The following is a 23,683-nucleotide window of genomic DNA, read 5'->3' on the forward strand; positions in this document are numbered from 1 at the left end:
GCAGAGAAGAAAAGGGAAACAAAATACAAGGGAGATAGGGAAAGTTACAGAAAACTGCATACAAACTTCCCAGGAATAGCAAGGAGAGACAAGAGGGCCTTCTTAAATGAATAATGCAAAGAAATAGAGGAGAATAATAGAAAAGGAAAAACCAGAGATGCCAAGGAATGCAATAACTATAGGACCACTGCTGTAAATTCTCATAAAAGCAGTGATGCTCCAGGTATTGCAATAAAGACTTTTATGGAATGAGAAATGCTTCGTGTTCAAGCTGGGTTCTCATAAAAACGGTGATGCTCCAGGTATTGCAGCAAAAACTTTTACCTTATATGGAACAAGAAATGGCTGATGTTCAAGCTGGATTCCAAAAAGAAAGGCTTTAAAGATCATATTGCAAATATCCGCTAACTACTATAACACTCCAAATAATTTCAGAAGAAGACCAGTCTAGTTTTATAGACTACTACAGCACAACCTTTGAGGACAAAATCATGATTACAGAAGAACTACACAAAATTGATATGAAGAACTAAAGTTTAAACTGCTGGCTTTGCATTGATAGATTTGAACTAATCTTACATTTAAAAAATACCTGCTACTCATGTCCAAACTTATGATTCATTGAATCTATTCTAATAGCACATAGTCTATTATGCCCCATACTCACTAAGCTGAAGTAGTGTAATAAGCATGTGGACATGTATTAATATGAGGTACACTCTGTATAACATATGTATACTCCAACCACTGTAGCATTTTCTAGCTCTTTAGAAACTGAAGCTTCAATGTCAAGCTTTCAAGAGGCCAGAGCTTAAGATTCACTTACAGTCATTATCATTAGTAGTTGTTATGTTTAATAACATGACTGGGGAAGCTATAGCCCTTCCAGTGCTATTGAAATCCTGTCCCATCAACCCAAGCCAGTTTGATCAATTGAGATGCCTGATGGGAATGGCCCATAATCAGCATCTGGAGGGCTATAGCTGCCAAGCCTGTTTTAAGAATAACAAGCTGCCAAGTCAATTCCAACTTACAACAACCCTTTCCAAGGTTTTCTAGGTAAACTGTACAGTACAAAGAAGTGGTTTACCACTGTCTTCTTCTGGAGGCCTGTGAGATTACATAGCTTACCCAAGGCTAAACAAGCTGGCTCTTCTCCCAGAAGCTATAGTATGAAATTGAATTCCAATTTCTGAATCAAGAGGGAGGTGCTCCAGCATTCTTACAGAACAGCATTCCTGACCAGCACAGATAATGTGGAGGCTTCTAGGAATTTTAGTCCAAGAACATCTGGGGACCTAAGTCTTGGGAACCACTGCTATAGAATATTACTGGGGGGGGGCATCTATAAATAATATTGAATATCGGATATTCCTGTAAGTGAAATGATCTTGTAATGTTCAAATAGTAGCATTGCTGAGGTCCTTCATTTTGATTATTCTCTCATAAATAAGAAATTATAAAATTGGTAAAAGACCAGGTTACCTATAATCTCAAACTGTTTGTTTGTTTACCACCTCATTTGTGCCAGAGCACTATTCTGGGCATTTTACAGACAGTTAAAACAAACTAGGCAGAACTAAATACAACATAATTAGCAAAAATATAGTCTAAAAGCTTAATGGTGTCATCAACTTTCAGAGTGAGCAAGATTGGAGGTGAGGCATTCAACTAAATGAGTTGAATGAGAACAGGGAAGAGTCCAGGTGTAGCTCCTCTGGGAGCTGATTCCATAACATAGGTGCCACAACTGAGAAGGCCCTACCTCTAGTAGATAACTTTCAGGCCTCTCTTGGAGTGGCTGCATGGAGGAACCTGGCCTGAGAAGATCTGGTGGGCCGGGCAGATAGCATTGTGGAAAGATGCTCCAACAGAAAATGTGGTCCCAAACCATGAAGGGCTTTATACGTGTCAGAACTTTGAACCTGATCCAGGATACAACGGGTAAACAGTGCAGGCTGGGCAGCACTGGGGAGATGTAATCAAATGTGCTCACATCAACCACCAGTTCTGGACACTGCATTCTTGACCTACTGTAGTCTCCAGGTCAGTCCCAAGGGAAGCCCCACGCAGACAGCATTGCAGTAGTCAATTCAGGAGATCACCAGTGCCTGCACAAACATCTTGCAGGAGCCCTCATCAAGGTAAGTGCGGAGTTGGGCGCTAAGCCTAAACTGTTTAAAAGCTGATCTGGACATAGCTGTGATCTGGAAATCCCAAGAAAGAGCCTGGTCCAGAAGAAAACCCAAATTACAAACTTGATCCTTAAATGGGAGGGCAGCGCCATTCAGTCTAGGGACGATTCCCCCACAATCTTTTGAAGGCCCCTCCCAGGAAAAGAATCTGTCTTATCCGGATTCAATTTGAACCTGTTTACCCTGGTTCATTCCAGTAATGAAGTCAGGCATCACTCAAGCACCTAGATGGCCTCCACTGCAGAGGTGATAAAGGAAAGATAGAGTTGCATGTCATAAGCATACTGACAACACCCTACTCCAAATATCCTGATGACCTCCCCCAATGGCTTAACATAGATGTTAAGCAGCATTAGGGATACTGATGATTCCTCGGGCACCCCACAACTGAGGACCCAAGGGGCCAACAGGGTTGTCCCAGTACAACCCCCTGTGGCCTGAATCTGGACTGGAATGGGTCAAGACAATATTATAAATTTCCAAGGGTAGATGTGGTCCACACTGTCATAATTAACATCTATCAACAGAGGCACAGAAGAGATTTAGCCAAAGCAAACAGGACAGAAGCAAAGCTATTCTTATTTTTAAATTTTTAAGAGAGTTAGCGTCAACTCACCCTGGTCTCCCCAGCGCCATCTTCCTCCATTTCTCATTGGTAACCCAGAATATGCACCTTCAGCTTCAATTAACTCTGCAACATTTGTTGATATTGTATGTGCCACAAAGTCACCTCCAATTCACGGCAACACTTTGAACGAGCAATCTCCAAAAGGTCCTGTCTTCAATTACCCTGCTCAGCTCTTGCAAGCTCAAGCCTGTGGCTTCCTTTAGGGAGTCAATCCATCTCATATTTGGTCTTCCTCTTTTTCTGCTGCTTTCCACCTTTTCCAGCATTATTGTCTTTTCCAGGGAATCTTGTCTTCTCTTGATGTGTCCAAATTAGGATAGCCTCAGCTCCAACATTTTGCCTCAGGGATAGTTCAGGTTTGATTTGATCTAGGATCTACTTGTGTGACTTTCCAGCAGTCCAAAATATCTGCTAAGTTCTCCTCCAGCACCACATTTCAAACAAATAAATTGTTATCCTGTCAGCTTTCTTTACTGTATAGCTTTCACACCCATGCACAGTAGTCAGAAATACAAGAGTGTGGATGGCCTTTGTCTCCAGTGACACATCCTTACACTCGATTAACTTTTCTAATTCCTTCACTGCTGCCCTTCCGAAACTCAATCTTCTTCTGATTTCCTGGCTACAGTCTCCATTTGGATTTATGATTGAACGGAGGTATACAAAATCTCTAACTATTTTAGTTTCTTCATTGTCAATGCTAAAGCTGTGTAATTCTTCTGTAATCATAATTTTTGTCTTCTTAATATTCAACTGCAGTCTTGCTTTGGCACATTCTTCTTTCATTTTTCCTAGAAGTCATTCCAAGTCATTGCTGCTTTCTGCCAGTAAGATGGTGTGATCTACATATCTTAAATCACTGATGCAATATCAAGTCACAGTTTAAACACAGACAAAAACAGAAGCTGTATAGAACAAAGGGAAATGACACTGACACAACTTTCATTATCTCTCACAGAGCCAGATTAGCCACTGAGCATCTCCAAAATAGGAAAGCTAGTTTTACAACTGATCAAAAACGCCACAGTGCACCCAAGATTCATCACCTCATGCAATGTCAGCCACATCAACAGGGGGCATATCAAGATACTGCAAAAGGTAGTAACTATAAGAAAATTGTACAGCACACCACCGATTCTGTAATATTTATCCCATCTACTCAAAATCAAGCATCTCCCAAACTCAGAAGTTCTTTTTGCCACATTCTATTTTTTAATTCAAGAATCCTTTTTACCACTACATTCAAATTCCAAGCCTTGCAATGTGTGACTCATTCTTGCAAGTTAAACCAATAGCTATTAGGCAGAAGAAATAGACCTATCCAGGTGTTAATTACCTTGTTTCTTCTGTCACATGAGGAAGGGGAAACTAGTCCCAGCTCCTCCTTACTTACCACTTTCCTCACATGTAAAGTGGTAAGGATGAAATTTTCACATTTCTTGGAAATATGCCCCGAGAATTCAGTTCAAATTCCTCTAGCCAAAATTTTGAGGGCTTTAGCCAAGCAACTAAAATTCTGAAAGGAGCTTTCAGTAAAACATAGGTAGAGAAGCCTCTGGTAGCCAGAACGGAGGTATACAAAATCTCCCATCACAAAAATTATCAATTGTGAGGATAGCTAATTATCCAATTTCAATTTCTTTAAAAACTTACACATTTTATAGTATCACATCCACTAAAATTGCTTTAAAGCCATGTTTCTTAGAAAAGTGGAAGTATTTTTGTCTACTTGGCCCACATAAGAAATCTGGTTCACAAGTTTTGTAACAATCCAGGATTTCAATCAGGTCCCCGCATCATCAGCTACAGCATAAATAAAAATATACTGATGAATTCTAATCTACATGGCTATCTGTATCTTGGTTACTGGGACAATAAACTTCATCATAAGCTTCAATTGATTTTTTTTAAAGAGATGAAAATCAGTTTGAAGACTAAGGAACGACATATGTGTTCCCAGTAACCACAACTGCTTGAACTGTTCAGCACTGAAAATACAGTACTTTTAAATATTGTTGCCGTATTGAAATCAACTTGTAGGTTCTGCCTTGGGACAAGTCCCTATAAGCTTGTCAACCATGTATCATTAATGTCTCTGGGAAGCATTGTTTTTGGCATGACAAACTGTGCAGTTCAAGGCCTCAAGCAAGTTAAAAAGAACACACAGAATATATTACTCTTTTGAATAGGAGGTTGTGATAAACTTTTGGATTAGCTGCAACAGAACCTAGATATCTGATTTGCAAATATGAACATCTGCCTGAATCAAGTCTCTCTGATTCTAAAATCCTTCCAGTTCTATCATGGTTCTATTTTAATGTCAGTTTCTGTCCTTACAGACAAAGAATGCTTTTATTTCTGGCCGTTTAAAGCTGCTGTACTGTTTAAAGCTTAAAGCCATTATTTGGTTTGTCCAAAGGTATCGAAGATATTCAGATGTGCAATAGCATTTTACATTTTCAAGTTTAGATTGTTTTATTGAATGGTGAGCCCCCTACCCCTGAAGCTTTTCAGACGTACTCTTGGCATTGGTCTGTTAGCACCGCTGATCCATAATCAATGCAATGCCAGAATAAAGCTGTGGTTGGGATGTGTACATAAAACAAGGTACACTAACATATTTTTGTACAGGATCTATATCCAGACTCAACAATATTAGTATGTTGAATTCATACCAAAGGTACTCCAAACCACAATCCTGAGGAACAGAAAGCAATCTGTGAGGATAACCTAAGCTGCACAATATTGGAGAGGTAGATGCTGAAGGTAAGTACAGTACTTTTGTTACTATGTGCAACTGTATTTCTTTTTAAATATTACTCTTTAATAAGTACTCTTTAATAAGTATTCCCAGAATGGTTCGTTTAAAAATAAAATAAGGAGGTTCATTTTTAACTTGCACGGACACTGGCCTTCTTTCACAACTAAAATAGTGATAATCTTCTTCACTTCTTCATAACATTTGCTCTCCTCTCCCTCCGCCCCTCAGTTGAACAGCACTGAAGTGTAAAATGTGCTTTCACCAAGGTCAGTGTCTTGTGATTACTTGCCTGTGGCAACTAATGCCAGCCGCAACAGACTGAGTCTCAGCAGTCCACAAAGTCACATTGGTACTTATACAGAGGACATCTACTAGGTTATAGTTACTGTTATCACGAGTGCTGCTGAATTTCAACAGCTATATTTAAGTCTTTACACAGTTTGAAATCTGTACTCCTAAGATAATAGTTTATTCTCTGCATTTAAGGACAGAAAGGCTGAAATCCTCTGTTTAACTTATGTTGTGTAAGGTAATGATGTCATCATCTACAATGATTTTTTTTCAGAAATTAAAAATTTTCATCCCCCCCTTGGGAATCCCTTTTGTTGCGGAGAAGCTTTTGGAACTGTGGGGTAAAGGATAGTCTTTAATTTCTGAAAAGCACTAATGCCTGTAAAATCATCTTGGCTGTGGTGATTTTCAGAAATTAAAGACCCCCATCCCATTGCCCCAACAGCTTCCCCATAATTAAAGGGAACCAAAGGGAGCCAGGATATTTGGAGCAGAGGGAAACTGGAAATGTTTAATTTCTGAAAAATCACAGCAGCCAATGATGTCATCAGCCTTATCCCATGTAACTTCTGCAATAGGATTTCAGTCAATATCTCAGTCAACAGCAATGTTTTAAAAAATTAAATATATTTTGAACTTACACTTTCAGCTTAAAATTGAGTGCCTATAACCAGGTGAATTCATCAGTATTTAATTCTACATCTTGTGACCTGATGTTTGGCTTGCAATTTTAGACAGATAATATAATGCTTTTAATACTGTATAACATTGGCTGAGGTTTTACTTATTTTAAAGATATATGATGTCATTAACTGGAAAGAAGGGGTTGTTTTATCATGTTTTTAATGGAAAATTTATGATTCTGCTTAATTTTATGAAACTACAATTTTACGTATTTATTTTATATTGTTCTGGTCTTATTGGTCTTTGACCATAATAAAGTTACTACTACTAATTCTACAATAAGTATCAGGGAATAAATATAAAATCAGTGTTCTGTGAGATACATTTTTCCTCCATATTTAGCTGAAACAGAAAAGCAAACATTAGAATCAACTGTTGGTTGGGAAGGATATCCTCTATTGAAATGCACTGATTACTAATTATAGTTTGGTATTTGTGGGGGGGTGTTCTTTTTAAAAGCTATATCTAGTTTCCCTGGAGCATTCAGAAGACTCCAATCTATGCCAAAATCCTTCTGCTGCCAATGGTGGCAGAATATATAGCTGGGATAATAGCAATCTTGCATGCATAAACACTAGACATAAGTGGGAAAGGGCTTTACAATATAAAGTCCTCGCCACAAACTTGATTAGTAAAGTTCTTTTTCCCGCCTCTGGCATCTGAGGCAGGCCCCCACCCCCTTTTCCTATTTGTCTTCATGATTCCATCATCTTTTATACATGGTAGCTGTAGCGTTCACCCTTATTATCTTAAGCAGTTATGAATATTCATGTTGTAGGCTAATGTTGCTGAGAGGCGGAGTCAAGAGAAATGTAATAAAGAAGCGGAGTCAGTCAGTAAGAGTCAGACAGGGTCAGAGTGAGAGAGTGGAAAAGGAGATAGAGTGTGGTATTTGAGAGATCTGAGGTGATTAGAGTGAAAAGTGAATAAGAATTGTAATGACAAATAGAAGCTAGAGATTGATGATAATAGAAGTTACCTATGATTAATAATAATATCTGTAATCAATAAAAGCGTCTTATTTAAAAGACAGTGAAGTTTGGATCTGAATCTTCATCCTTCCATAATTAATGTTGATTTAGTGATCAACTGGTGGCAGCGGGGTGAAAAGGAGTAGTAGTTTGCCTTCCTGTGCTCTGTGTCTGGAGGGTCAGGCAAGGGGCACGAGGGCAAACGCCACAGTAGCCTTCTTCCCTCTCTGATCTTCCCCAAAGCAAAAGGCATGGAAGTTTTTTTCACATTCTGGAGACTGCATTTTTCCTCCCCCTGCCCTACAGTAACTGTAAATAAATACAACTTTTTCTACCTTAAATGATTCTAGAGAGATTTTATCAAACAAAGTTATTGTTTGTGTGCAAAAGAAACCAAGGGAGGGGGCAACTTATAAGGCTACGTTGGTATCTCCATGTTTCTATGTTGTTGTTACCTCATACTCTGCTAACTAAAAGGAATAACTAAAAGCATCCAATAAATATTAGATTTGCAGCTCTGCAATATGTGTATCACTGCAAAAGCCATATTTGAATAGATAAGAAACAAGAGATGCCTCCTGGATGAACAAATAAAGGAAGGAACAGGAGAAGAGGGGAGGGGATAGTTGTAATAGATTGCCCTAGAATTAAGTTCTAAGGAGGCATGATATCTAATAGTGAGAGCAGAGGTGGAACAAAATCATAAAGAGATTATGGAAAGAGTAATGCTCAACTATGTGGCTTTCCTCCAGCAATTTCTTTCCTTTCTTCAGAAACCCTAGATGCTCAGGATCACTTAAAACAGATTTGCTCAGATAAATTATTTACTTAACATACCTCTTTACTGCCTCCAGTGACCTCAACAAGACATGAAGGTCTGCCTTTTCCCAACTTTATCTTTACAACCTTCCTATGAAGTAGGTCACACTGAAAGAGCCCAATGTTGCTGAGTGAAATTCAGGTCTGAGTGGGGATTTGAACTCAGGTCTCCTGTATTCCAACTCTACCCACAATACTTCATTGGCTCTCTTCAAGTAGAACTGTCCCTTTATCCCGACTAGCTGCTTCTTCATCTTGAGTCAGCTACTGATCAACATAAGAACCCATATTCTTATCACATGTCTGTAGTGTTCGCTCAGGAACCTTTGAAGGGGGCAGATTTCTCAAATTGTAGTACATGCTGCTATTATTCAAACCTGCAATTTGTCTGAATAAAAATATCTTCTACTCTTAGTTTCACCATAAATCTTGCTGTTTGTACACTGTGAAATCAGCTTTATTGACACAGACTTCCAAATATTCAGAGATCTTAGTAAAAGTTTAATGATGTTGTCTAGATTCACTGTATCTTAACAAATGATATCATTAGTGAGTGGCAAATGGTTAACTAAGAAAAATTTTTAATTACTAAAATATTTGAGAAGGCTTTTCTTAGAGTCCAGCAGCAAATCCAGTAAGGAACATCCAATTAATTTTTTCAACAATATTAAAAATATATAATATCCAGTATTAACATATGTGTGGTATACGTACCAAATGCACACTGCAAGAGTAAAACTGAAGAGACATACACTGGTCATTAACATATTTCCTAAGTATATGTAAACTAAGCCTTTGTGACAGGTCTCCCAGTTCTGTAAGATACTGGTTGACTTTTCTATCCCTACAAGCAATTATTTATGAATCATACTCTTACATACTCCTCACTGGAGCACTTACAGCATATCATGAGTCATTGGTAATTTTCCTGTAGCATGATTTGAGGGGCGGGAGGAAAATGCCAACCTGCCATTAAACTACCAGATAGTCTTTCAAGCATGAATTCTAATTATTATTTTTCTCTTCTCCTTTGATGACTTGGGGAATGGCTTACTCATCCACATTAAGGCAACATTTCATTCTTCATTAAAACATTATCAAAACTTGAACATTATCAGAGGTAGAAGTTAACTGCTTGTCTCAAGCACGCATTTCTCCTATGTAAAATTTTATCTTTCCAGCTACCTGATTCCTCAAAACATGTGACTAAATTTAAAAAGAAAGTATCTTGGAGCTTGCACGCACTTACATACACACAAGCCTGTTTTGGATATAAAATTAAACTGTAGTTGAACATCATCTGCTCAAAGCTCAGGCTCAAACACTTCCCACTCTCCCACCACAATTACAATGTGAAAATCAAAGATTTGTATTTCCAGCTTTTCAATTAACCACACATAACTGTGAATCTTAAATCACGGTCAATAATCTTAACTGTATTTGTGAATAGCTGTTTGTAGTTACCTTGTTTCCCTAAATCAGAGCCATAGAAGCACTGGCTCTCCAGAAGTTAGGTTACAACTCCCAGCATCACTGATTGAAATCACAATTAGGTATAATGATAGTATGTCTGGTTTCAGCACTACGATAAACTGAGATTATTTAAAATTGGAAGCGAAACCTTCCAATCTCCTCCTTGTACAGTATTTACATCAGAGAAAATGGAAGGCCAGGAAAATTACTGCCTAAGACTCATTTAAGTATTCAACCTAAATGTCTGCAGTATATTCTGAGCCACTCTTAAAAATCATTTAACTACGCTCATGATCTTCACAAAATACAGTATATTCAGAATAGACAAGGCATTACTTAATGCAAGTACAAGAAAATAATGCAACTTTTTCTTTACATGGCCTAACCCCTGCCCCCCCTCCCAATTTTTAGATATCCTCAAACACTGTATTAAGGAGGCCCACAGATGTCTGTATATGTTCAGGAAACATGTATCACCTATACCCTTACTTCATCAGTCTCTTATGTTCTTCTAACTAATCCTTAAATCTTAAAATGGAAGGGAGACAGAATTTTCTAACATTAACTGGCACACCACTACCATGTGTAGTAATGCCTTTTTAAAGGAAAGCTAAATCAAGTTCCTCCCTCCCCCTTCCCCTCAAATCCCTCATTTCCACTATGCTGAGATCATCTGACTACACTCATGGTGATCTAATCTGTTACATAAGTAAAACACACAGAAGGAAAGTCTGCAGTCCACTCAGTGCTGGAAGCTATTGGGACTTCAAAGGGAGGATCTGTATGCAAGACAGCTGCAGAACGGAGCCTTTAATAATGAAAGGGGATATTAAAGAAAATAACAGTAAGATATTGGTTCCTGCAAACAAATGTCTGAAAACTTAAACTGTTCCCCACCACCAATATTTTTGAAATAAAAAAATATTTTAACGACAATGTATTTTCAAACAATATAAGAGGAACATCCCATATGTTTTTTTCTAAATCAAATCCCTGCTTTGCAATGGATAGTGTTTCATCTTAAGGCTGAAAATGGAATTAGTCCCATAATGTTTGGTTTGATTTAGTATTTTTCACTTGAAATCTGTACATTTGGGGCATTGTTGTTGTTGTTTAGTCGTTAAATCGTGTCGGACTCTTCATGACCCCATGGACCAGAGAGACGCCAGACCCTCCTGTCTTCCACTGCCTCCCAGAGTTGGGTCAAATTCCGGTTGGTAGTTCGATGACACTGTCCAGCCATCTCATCCTCTGTCGTCCCCTTCTCCTCTTGCCTTCACACTTTCCCAACATCAGGGGCTTTTCCAGGGAGACTTCTCTTCTCATGAGATGGCCAAAGTACTGGAGCCTCAGCTTCAGGATCTGTCTTTCCAGTGAGCACTCATGGTTGATTTCCTTCAAAATGGATAGGTTTGTTCTCCTTGCAGTCCAGGGGACTTTCAAGAGTCTCCTCCAGCACCACAATTCAAAAGCATCATTTATTCAGCAGTCAGCCTTCTTTATGGTTCAGCTCTCACTTCCATACATCGCTACTGGAAAAACCATAGCTTTGATGATGCGGAATTCTGTCGGCAAGGTGATGTCTCTGCTTTTTAAGATGTTGTCTAGGTTTGTCATCACTTTCCTCCCAAGAAGCAGGCGTCTTTTAATTTCGTGGGTTCTGTCACCATCTGCAGTGATCGTGGAGCCCAAGAAAGTACAGTACAGTATGTCACTGCCTACCTATCTTCCCCTTCTATTTGCCAGGAGGTGATGGGACCAGTGGCCCTGATCTTAGTTGTTGTTTTTTTATGTTGAGCTTCAGACCATTTTTGGTGCTCTCCTCTTTCACCCTCATTAAGAGGATTTTTTTAATTCCTCCTCACTTTCTGCCATCAGAGTGGTATCATCTGCATATTGGAGGTTGATATTTCTTCCGGAAATTCCAGTTTGGGATTCCTCCAGTCCAGCCTTCATCATGATGCATTCTGCAGTGGAAGACAGGAGGACCTAGCGTGCTCTACAGGGAGACAATATACAGCCTTGCTATACTATAGATTTCTCAGGAGATAGATAAGGTGGTCAAGCACTCCCATTTCTTTAAGGACTTGGCATAGTTTGCTGTGATCCACACAGTCAAAGGTTTTTGCATAGCCAATGAAGCAGATGTTTTTCTGGAACTCTAAGGCTTTCTCCATAATCCAGCTCATGTTAGCTATTTGGTCTCTAGTTCTTCTACCCCTTCGAAATCCAGCTTGTACTTCTGGGAGTTCTCAGTCCACATACTGCTGAAGCCTACCTTGGAGGATTTTGAGCATAACCTTGATAGCGTGTGAAATGCTAGCAACTGTACAGTAGTTGGAGCATTCTATGGCACTGCCCTTCTTTGGGATTGGGATGTAGTCTGATCTTTTCCAATCCTCTGGCCACTGCTGAGTTTTCCAAACTTGCTGGCATAGTGAGTGTAGCACCTTAACAGCATCATCTTTTAAGATCTTATATAGTTCAACTGGAATGTCATCATCTCCGCTGGCCTTGTTATTAGCCAGGCTTTCTAAGGCCCACTTCACTCTCCAGGATGTCTGGCTCATGGTCAGCAACCACACTATCTGGGTTGTCTGGGATATACAAATCTTTCTGGTATAATTCCGCTGTGTGTTCTTGCCACCTCTTCTTGATGTCTTCTACTTCTGTTAAGTCCCTACTATTTTTGTTGTTTATCATGTCCATCTTTGCACAAAATGTTCCTCTAATATCTCCAGTTTTCCTGAACAGATCTTTGGTTTTTCCCTTTCTATTCTTTTCCTCTATTTCTTTGCACTGTTCCCTCTTGTCTTTCCTTGCTATTCTTTGGAAGTCTGCATTTAATTTTCTGTAACTTTCCCTATCTCCCTTGCATTTTGTTTCCCTTCTCTTCTCTGCTGTTTGTAAGGCCTTGTTGGACAACCACTTTGCTTTCTTGCATTTCCTTTTCTTTGGGATGGTTTTTGTTTCTTCCTCCTGTACAATGTTACGAGCCTCTATCCAAAGTTCTTCAGGTACTCTGTCCACCAAATTGAGTTCCTTAAATCTGTTCTTCACTTCTACTGTGTATTCATAACGGATTTGGTTTAGATTATACCTAACTAACCCAGTGGTTTTTCCTACTTTCTTCACTTTAAGCTTGAGTTTTGCTATAAGAAGCTGATGATCAGAGCCACAATTGGCTCCAAGTCTTGTTTTTGCTGACTGTATACAGCTTCTCCATCTTTGGCTGCAGAGAATGTATATAATCAATCTGATTTTGTTATTGCCCACCTGGTGATGTCCATGTGTAGAATCATCTATTGTGTTGCTGGAAAGAGTGTTTGTGATGACCAGCTTGTTCTCTTGATAAAACTCTATTAGCCTTTGCCCTGCTTCGTTTTGAACTCCAAGGCCAAACTTACCTGTTGTTCCTTTTATCTCTTGAGTCCCTACTTTAGCATTACAGTCCCCTACAATGACAAGACATTGGACATATTAGAGGAACATTTTGCGCAAAGATGAACATGATAAAAGACAAAAATGGGAGGGACCTAACAGAAGCAGAAGACGTCAAGAAGAGGTGGCAAGAATACACAGAGGAATTATATCAGAAAGATTTGGATATCCCGGACAACCCAGACAATGTAGTTGCTGACCTTGAGCCATACATCCTGGAGAGCGAAGTCAAGTGGGCCTTAGAAAGCCTGGCTAACAACAAGGCCAGTGGAGGTGATGGCATTCCAGTTGAACTATTTAAAATCTTGAAAGATGATGCTGTTAAGGTGCTACATTCAATATGCCAGCAAGTTTGGAAAACTCAACAGTGGCCAGAGGATTGGAAAAGATCAGTCTACATCCCAATCCCAAAGAAAGGCAGTGCCAAAGAATGCTCCAACTACCGTACAATTGCACTCATTTCGCACGCTAGCAAGGTTATGCTCAAAATCATACAAGGTAGGCTTCAGCAGTATGTGGACCGAGAACTCCCAGAAGTACAAGCTGGATTCCGAAGAGGCAGAGGAACTCGAGACCAAATTGCTAACTTGCGCTGGATTATGGAGAAAGCCAGAGAGTTCCAGAAAAATATCTACTTCTGCTTCATTGACTATGCAAAAGCTTTTGACTGTGTGGACCACAGCAAACTATGGCAAGTTCTTAAAGAAATGGGCGTGCCTGACCACCTTGTCTATCTCCTGAGAAACCTATATGTGGGACAGGAAGCAACAGTTAGAACTGGTCATGGAACAACTGAGTGGTTCAAAATTGGGAAAGGAGTACGGCAAGGCTGTATATTGTCCCCCAGCTTATTTAACTTATATGCAGAATACATCATGCGGAAGGCTGGACTGGAAGAAACCCAAGCCGGAATTAAGATTGCCGGAAGAAATATCAACAACCTCCGATATGCAGATGATACCACTCTGATGGCAGAAAGTGAGGAGGAATTAAAGAACCTTGTAATGAGAGTGAAAGAGGAAAAAAAACGGTCTGAAACTCAACCTCAAAAAAACTAAGATCATGGCCACTGGTCCCATCACCTCCTGGGAAATAGAAGGGGAAGATATGGAGGCAGTGTCAAATTTTATCTTCCTGGGCTCCATGATCATTGCAGATGGAGACAGCAGCCCTGAAATTAAAAGACACCTTCTTCTTGGGAGGAAAGCGATGACAAATCTTGACAGCATCTTGAAAAGCAGAGACATCACCTTGCCAACAAAAGTCCGAATAGTCAAAGCTATGGTTTTTCCTGTCGTGATGTATGGAAGTGAGAGCTGGACCATAAAGAAAGCAGACCGCCGAAGAACTGATGCCTTTGAATTGTGGTGCTGGAGGAGGCTCTTGAGAATCCCCTGGACTGCAAGGAGAACAAACCTATCAGTTCTAAAGGAAATCAACCCTGAATGCTCACTGGAAGGACAGATCCTGAAGCTGAGGCTCCAGTACTTTGGCCATCTCATGAGAAGAAAAGAGTCCTTGGAAAAAACCTTGATGTAAGGAAGGTGTGATGGCAAGAGGAGAAGGGGACGACCGAGGATGAGATGGCTGGACAGTGTCTGCGACGCGACCAACATGAGCCTGACACAACTCCGGGGGGCGGTGGAGGACAGGAGGGCCTGGCGTGCTCTGGTCCATGGGGTCACGAAGAGTCGGACACGACTAAACGACTAAACACACACACACACAATGACAAGAACATCTTTCTTTGGTGTCAGTTCTAGAAAATATTGTAAGTCTTCATAGAAATTGGTCAATTTCAGCCTCTTCAGCATGGGTGGTTGGTGCATAAACCTGGATTACTGTGATGTTGAAAGGTCTGCCTTGGACTCATATTGAAATCATTCTATCATTTTTGAGATTGTATCCCAGTACAGTTTTTCCCACTCTTTTCTTGACTATGAGGGCTACTCCATTTCTTCTACAGGATTCTTGCTCCCAATAGTAGATATGGTACTTGTCTGAATTGAATTCACCCATTCCCGTCCAATTTAGTTCACTAACACCCAGGATGTTAATGTTTATTCTTGCCATCTCCTGTTTTGGGGACATAGCCATTGTTACTGAATGGAGTATACTTCTGACACAAACAATCAGTGCAAGTTTATCTATGGACAATTGCAAAACGGAAAGTATACCCTCCAGATTTAGAGATAGCATGTAGCTAAACTGCTGGTATATACAGTCAAGCATGAATTGTAACCTCTATATCCTATCTGCAAGCTTCCAGGTGAAATCTGGTATCAGAATGCTGAACTAATCAGTGATGGGTAATATTTGTTCTGCAGGAAATATTTCTTCTCCAAAATGGCAGTGGCATCATCGCTCTGGTCCAGCAAGGTTCTACTACAGTTCCCATGGAGGTAAAAAAAGGAGAATCCCTTCATGTCATTTAAAATTCAAAAGTCCTGAGCTACAGATTATAATTTAATAACTTATCATGCTATTTAAAAGCACTTCTTATAAAATGCTCATACAATGGCTATGTTCAGACATGATTAAGATGCATTTCCATGCCCGCCCCACCCCACAAAAAAGCTGCAGCAAATGTTGGACTTGCATCACCTCTTATTGTCTGTCAGCAAAAGAGATAACTCCAACCTTTGATTTTCTACAAATCAGAGTTATCTGTGATGTGCAAATTAAGGGAATTGTGGTTTGTTTAAAGCATTGGTAATAAGAACGTGTTAGGATTAAGCCATGGTTTCAGCTCATATCCAGTTCAAAACCAAGTCTGAATAAAGAAAAGTTTACTTGGTTTAGAATCCACAGGGAACTGTGGTTAATTTAAAATCAAAGGCAGAAGCCACTGTTTTCCTTTATATGTAAACTCAGCCAAGCCACATATAATCAAATGCTGCTTTGCAGTTCCAACATTCATGTTTCTGGATTTGATTTCAAGAAAGTATGAGCTACCTCACATGAACAGCCAAATTTAATTCCAGCAGAAATAATAGCCTGTGTTGGGGAAAAATGTCTGTGTATATCTGATGAAGAGACATGAACATTATTTTTACTGTTCTGTTTTGGACTAGTACCTGTGTTGTTTGTTCAGAAGTTGTTTACCGGTCCCTTCTTCTGAGGGACACCGCGAGACGATGCAACTTACCTAAGGCTACAAAGTCTGGCGCTCCTGTGGAATCAAATACCTGATCCATTTGTCTATACCAGGTACTCCAATTCACTGAGCTATTCAACCAGCTAAAAAATGTAGAAGAACACTATTTGTTGGTCATATTAGTGACAAAAAAGGCTTCCAGACGTTTATGCAAACTTGATCACTTCAATTATTTTAAAACATAAAACTGAATTTCCTTATATTTCTTACTTCTTCCTAGCAACGTTTCTCTGGCCAACCACACAATGAAACTCGCTGCCACAATGTTCTGTTCTCACTGAAAGTTTAGGAGTAGGCACATATTGCTAGTGGAGGAGAAAGCCCAACTGTCTCCACTCAAAAAGTCTTCTATGAACTCGTATCACACAAATGCAATCCTGCAATTAATTAATTAATTAATTAATTAATTACATGTTTACCCCACCCCTCTAGACAGCGTCTACTTGGGCTGGCTTACATAGGTTAAAACACATCAAAATAACATATATAAAAATACAATTCCTACAATTAATTCTAAACAACACATTTCCAAGATGGCAAGACTCAAGAATTGGGGGGGGGGGGAATCACTGAAGTGACTAGAGGGAAGGCCTGTTTAAATAACCAAGTTTTTAACTGGCTTTTGAAAACGCCCAGCGAGGGTGCCAGTTGAATTTCAGTAGGGAGAGTGTTCCACAGCCGAGGGGCCACCATTGAGAAGGCCCTTGTTTTTTCCTTCCGGGTCTCCCTTGGCGTCAGGACTGTCAGCTGTCCCTGCTGGCTATGTCAGGTGATTCAGGTAGATCTGGGTGGGAGAAGATGATCTGCCAAGTCTGTCATCTTCACTGATTCCTTAGTTTCCTTCAGTATATACTACACTACCACAAATCTGTGTTACTCTGCCCATACAGCCAAAGCTGTGACTGGCACAACTGGACATTATCCACAAGTAGCAGAAATAAGCTATCTCCATCATGCTCCATGGAGCAACTTATACAGGTCCACATAGCTTCACCTTGGTTTCCAGGAAGAAAACTCTCAGTTCTGTCCTTTCTTTCAAATTCAAACTTTAAAAGTTTTTTTTTATTATTTCCTGTTTCTTCCCCTTAAACTGATGTCACTGTATTTCTATCTTCAAGCACTGATTCCATAAGGAACAGCAATTCCTTGATTTTAACAGAAAATCTCCTGTCATTCCCACCGAAGAAATCAACCAACTATGCTGGACTATTTGCTGACCATTGCTTAGAGAAGATATGGTCACCCAACAAGAGACAGGTAGATAAAATGGGTCATATCCATAAATCCCACTGCATATCTAAAAGCGTAAACAGAGACATAAGTCTCCTCACTTACTATATATATTAACAAGTAATGACTGAAATCCTGTTGTGCAGCTCCATTTGCACAACAGGAATGAGGTCATCATCAGTGGCAAATCATCACTGACTAAGGTCTTCCTTTGATAATTTCATGGTGCATGCAACTTCATCACACCATACACAAGTTGTGTGAACTGAAAATTCTCCAAAAGAAGCCTTTGATCAGTGGTGAACTGCCACTGACTATATGTGGGGGTGCCATTCCCAAGGTTGCTAAGCTGCACAGGTGTTGTAGTGAGGGAATATTCTCCTAGCATCCTGTGGCTGCTTCTGAGGGGAGGAGCTGCCACCATTCCTCCTCTTTCTCATTATCATAGAGAGCTTGCCATAGAGGCCTTTCCTTAAGCCAATCAGAGGGCTTGATTAATTGCCTTTCTCCAGACCAACCCTAATAACATGATGTCACCATTGTCCTATCTGAACCCTGTTTACTATCTGTAATGCTGTCACTACCTGTGACCTTGTAATGTTAATAAAAGGACAGTCTCCTGGGGGCAGGGCAGACCGAGAGAGACCGAGATGGACAGAGAGAGTGTCAGAAGAAGTCAGAAGACTTCTCATTCTGCTTCTTTGCTGAGTCGCCCACCAGGAGTACTGCTGGCAGACATCCATCTGTGTGTGTGGCTGTCTTCTTTAATCTATTGCTAAGAGACTCTTTGCTATCCATTATCTGGTGATCACCACAAAGCCCATCAGCCTGCTCATTGCCTGAACCCAACAACTATATCATTCCTATTTTAGATATAATCTTAAAGCTGGTTTGATACGTAAGTACAGCTTACAGATGGCTAGCCTTTAACTTCAGAACAACCAACTTTTTCCTGACAACAGCATTCATTGCCTCAACACTTCAAAGACTGTGGATTCACCAACAGCCACTGTGCATTTGCTGATTGCCTAATGCCAGGTTGCTTAATCAACATTCATGTTGGAAAATTCATTACAATGCAAATGTCATCTTTTTCACCCCATTTAATTTGCCCCATCTCACAACCATGTACACTGTGCATAAACCACTCAGCTTCAATACTGTATTCCATGTGTCTCAAGAAGTAGATTGAAATGCAGAGAAACTCATACTCGAATAAATAAATATTTAGCCTTAAATATGTATAAGCCTTTTGGTCTGGGTTTTGTTCACATCTTGAAACAGATTAATATGGCTATCTCCTTGAAAGTAACAGCCATAAGGTAACTCAACGCCCAAACAAAGGGACAGAACAGAAGGGACAAAGAGTCAAAAGTATGCTTTGTTTAAAGAAGTGCTTTGTTTTATAGAATTCCAGCCTGACTCTTTAGTGGTTGCAAATACCACTTGAAACAAAAGTCAATGGCTTGTGAAAGAGAACATCATAATTGAAGAGCACACTTCTAAAATGGAGGCAGACTCTTAACAAGAAATACGTTTGTCTCCTATATAAAGCGTCCACCAAGTGAACAACAGTATTGTACTTGGGTAAGGTACTTACATCTGTGGCTTTTCAAATACACCCTTTAATCTTAGTTGAAAGAACAGGTGTTGACTTTATATCAGCAGTTTTTAAAGCAAGCACAGTTGACAGTGTTGCTTCATAACTTTTCATAAATTCTTCTATATCAGCTCAATGATAATGCACTCACAGTATCAGGCAATGTGTGAATAAACCCATCTTTGCTTCAGATTCCATTAGGGTTGTGTGCCTGTCTCTCTCTACACATAGGCCTTGCCAGTATGTAGGATTAAAATGACTTTCCAAGGTTGAATAAGCCACCATCTGTCTGTTTTGCATGGTGCTGTTTGCCATCCAGGAGGCTTGTCCCTCAGAGCGTATTCCTACCATATGTCACCCTCAAGTGATCAGCCATGCCAAGACATGGGGGGGGGGGGGGAAATGACTAAGTCTAGCTGGAAAACCCTCTCTAGAATTCCAGAGGAGGTTCTCCCAGGCTGTGTTTGTCAAATTGTTCAATCCTTCCTAACCTCCTGTGATGCCCATCTGCTGGAAACTTTAGAGATATGTCATCTAAAAAGAGAAACCCATTTTCTCTGGGTGATGTAACAATACCATTCAGTATTTTCTAGCTACATTTCATGCAACTTCAGTCAGCCAGGAAATGCACCTTAAAACATAAAACTCCACAATAAGAAAACTAGACAGAATTTAGGATGCTGTATAAGTTTGTTATGTGAATAATTAGGTTTATATTAACAAAACATACTCAAGCATGCACACCAGGGTAGATAAGTCAATTATTTTTTAATCAAATTGATTTAAATAACAATTTAAATAAAAACAATTTTTAAATTTAAATTGTGAAAAAAATCTGATATTTTTAATTTCAATCAATTTGATTTAAATGAAATCCACTCTAATGCATACCTAAGTTTTGATACATCAAGAATGAAATGAATGAGAAAGAAAAACAATGTCTCCAATATAAGGAAACACACTTGGCTCATTTTGCTCTAAATAAAAGAACAATCCAATTATCAAATAAAGCTAACTAGTCTGAGATACAAATATTTAAAGATCCTCTCAGAGTTGTTATTGAGAAGTAATTTTCCCATTTTGGTGGAAAGAAGCTAAGATGTTCCTAGAAATATTTTTCCATGCCAGCCTGTATAATTTAGGAAGAAGCTTTCAACAACCAGATATATGACTCACCATACTGCTTACTACACAGGAAATTTACAGTCTATTAGAGAGTTAGAGCACTGGGCTGCAAAGTCAAGGGTTCAGAGTACTATTTCCAACTATGCCTTGTAGAAAGAGAAACAGTTACTGTGGCCCTGGGCAAGCTACACCATCTCAAAATGCCTCCAGAAGAATAGAATGATAAACCACTTTTCAATATTCATTACTAAAAAAAAAAATCTGGAAAGGGTTGCTGTAAGCCAGAATCCAATTGACAGCACACAATTAATTAGCAGATAGTACCTATTATGCAAAAAAATGGAATTTCTTTATTGTACTGGTTTTGTCTAAGATTACAAAAATACCTACCAAGTTTCCCTGAAAATAAGACAGGGTCTTACATTAATTTTTGCTCCAAAATGCATTAGAGCTTATTTTCAGGGGATGTTTTATTTCTTTTCATGTACAACAATCTACATTTATTCAAGCACAGTCATGTCATCTTCTTCTGGTTGCTGCACAATGGTGGAGGGCAGGCTTTCACTTAACTGGGGCTTATTTTTGGGGTAGGGCTTATATTACGAGCATCCTGAGAAATCATACTAGGGCTTATATTCAGGTTAGGTCTTATTTTCAGGTAAACAGAGTATAATCTTTAAACTGAGGAAATGAAAAGCACTCCCTCTTGTAGCTGCTACTGTTCTGTTTCATCAAGTCCTTCCAACTTAAGACAACCCTATTAATGTGTGACCTCCAAAATGTCCTAACACTGACAGTTCTGTGCAACTCCTGCTTGGCTTCCTTCCACCAAAATGTGAAAATTGCTTCTCAAAAACAATTCTGAGAGGTAACCCTGATATATAGTTTTGCATTTAGGCAACAGGGGGATAAGTCCAAAAGATACCTTTCCTCCTTTGACCACTTCTCATTCTGTGGCCTAGCTGAAGCTCTTGCTTTTCACCACTTTTCAAAGTAAGAATCTACACATTATGGCTTTATGACCATTCAATTCTTTAAAAAAAAACTCCGGTTACGAATGTGGGATATTGTGCTTCTGCTTCCACAATTCAAAACGCTATAAAATGGCCCTATATTGCTACACAATATCATGCCCGCGTTGCCAGCAGGAAGAGGATGCCAAATGTTGCATAGCAAAGGGGCAGCCTGAATGTTTTTTTTTATAATTTTTATTAAATTTTATTTTGTTTACATACAAGAAAAACAAAAATGTAAACAAAACAAAGAAATAGTGCATCCCTCACCCCAGGGACCATCCATTAATACAACACACACAATATATTTTACAACAATGTTTCATTAATATTTTCAAAGACCCCTCATCCCTTCCAGAAATGCATATATTCTTCTCCTGACCTTTACCCTTTTCCTCTATTCAATATGGCATTTATAAAGTCATCCCATATCTCATTAAATTTATTAATCTTTATCATTCCTTCTTTAAACTTAGGCAGCCGGAATGGTGATGACACCCATATCAGAATCAAGATGGTGTACAGGATACCCTCTTGTCCTCACTATCATTTCTTTTAGGAATTTTGATTACTTTGTGGCTCCAAGCAATACAGTGGTGCCCCGCATAACGAGTGATTCGTTTAATGACAAATCCGCATAGCGATGTGTTTTTTGCGATCGCAAAAGCGATCGCATTGCGATGTTTCTAATAGTTTCACTTACCGATTTTCGCATAGCGATTTTTTTAACAGCTGATCGGCCGTTCCAAAATGGCCACCGGGTAAAGAAAATGGCCACCCGCTGTGTTTTTGCGCCCTTTCCTCGCTTACCAGGCAGCGAAAATGGTGGCCGCATGGAGGATTTCCTCATAACGGTGAGTTTTTCCCCCCATAGGAACGCATAAAACGTGTTTTAATGCGTTCCTATGGGCTTTTTTGCCCCGCATAGCGACGAATCCACATAGCGACAATTTTTTTGGAACGGATTATCGTCGCTATGTGGGGCACCACTGTACATAGATAACCTGTTGAAAAATAGCCTTAATAATTGTTTTGTGTTTGGGTGAGACGTAGCTAACAGATGAAAAAAGAAGTCAGGTTCTGGCATTTCCCCCTGCTTGTTGTCTCTCTGTGAATGGTAGTGAGCACAAGAAGGTGTCTCTTGTAGACCATCCTGACTGCTGACATAGGTGTCCTCAACATTCAGGTTGCCTTTTTTTAAAAAAAGTTGACATCTCTTTTTCTGGTGAGCACAGTATTGTACAGCAGTACTGGGTCATTCCTAGCTTTTTGAATTGAGGATACAGAAGCACAATATCCCACATTCATAAAGCAGAGGGTTTTTAAAACAATTTTATGAATTTCCCGACTTTTTAAAATAGAAGCTTCAGTATACATACACTACACACACATTTCAACAGAAACTCTTGTTGAATTACTCAGTGCTAGAGGATCCCAGAAGATAAGGTTATGATTTACAATAGGGGAGGGCAGAAGCAAGAACAGCTGGGATGTAATTGTAAACACTCTGTGCCAAAATATACTGAATAACTGTTCTTGACTTAATGAGATTGTGAAGCAAAAGTGCAAGTGAGTGCAACACACACAGAAGAAAAACATGCACATCCTTTAACCTCTCAGGTAAACTAATATTGCCATGCCTACTCCACAGAATGCAGACTAGAAAGCTATTTTCCAATTTCCAAACTTTTGGTCTACAAACGTTTTGTCTGCATGTTCTCCAAAAGATGTCCCCTGATCTTTTGGAATAATAAAAAAAAATCTGGCAGTTATCAAAGACTGCCACTCTAATTATGGTCAAAATAATCCAGTCTCCTGACTGCATCTGATCCAGATGTATCTATTTCTCTATAGTCAAGTTTTCAATGGAAAGGTGTTGCCACACAAAAAGGAAACATTTCAATTAATAAGAAAACAAATAAATAGAACACATGTAGAGCTGAACGAAAAGCAAACACAACTGAAATACTGCATGGTTAGGGGGTATGCCAAATCAAATTGCAAAATTGGAAGGAAACAAGCTGGTTCACCACTGAGAATGTATTGTAAACAATATTTCTATACTATACCTGCCAACCTCCACATTGTAAAAAAATGAAAACTGCAAAGCAATGCAGTTAACAAAGTCTAACACTCCTTTTTGTGAAAAATTATAATAAAGTAAACTACATCACATACACTAACAAGTAACCCATTTGTTGTTGTTGTTGTTTAGTCATTTAGTTGTGTCCGACTCTTCGTGAACTCATGGACCAGAGCACGCCAGGCCCTCCTGTCTTCCACTGCTTCCCGGAG

At 39.4% G+C, this 23,683-nt stretch overlaps 2 protein-coding genes across 6 annotated transcripts in view; both read right to left on the reverse strand.

Moving 5' to 3' along the window:
• Window positions 1-23,683, reverse strand: part of LDLRAD4 (low density lipoprotein receptor class A domain containing 4) — a 348,064-nt gene that overhangs the window by 263,074 nt on the left and 61,307 nt on the right. The window lies entirely within an intron of this gene.
• Window positions 9,623-17,731, reverse strand: LOC144588546 (uncharacterized). The gene is made up of 2 exons (XM_078391502.1): window positions 14,987-17,731; window positions 9,623-13,277 (listed from the first exon to the last, which is right to left on the reverse strand). Exons 1-2 carry the CDS (start codon window positions 15,090-15,092, stop codon window positions 12,343-12,345), a joined length of 1,041 nt encoding a protein of 346 aa, XP_078247628.1. The 5' UTR covers window positions 15,093-17,731; the 3' UTR covers window positions 9,623-12,342.

This window comes from Pogona vitticeps, chromosome 4 (assembly GCF_051106095.1).
Source record: "Pogona vitticeps strain Pit_001003342236 chromosome 4, PviZW2.1, whole genome shotgun sequence".
NCBI lineage: Eukaryota > Metazoa > Chordata > Lepidosauria > Squamata > Agamidae > Pogona > Pogona vitticeps.

What these genes read in the sequence shown, in the direction of transcription:
- LOC144588546 (XM_078391502.1), bottom strand. Translation starts at nt 15,092, where the DNA reads ATGCACCAACCACCCATGCTGAAGAGGCTGAAATTGACCAATTTCTAT. An exon ending in AGATGTTCTTGTCATTGTGT is followed by an intron (nt 13,278 to 14,986) that starts GTGTGTGTGTTT and finishes TTGTCATTGTAG; the next exon opens with GGGACTGTAATGCTAAAGTA.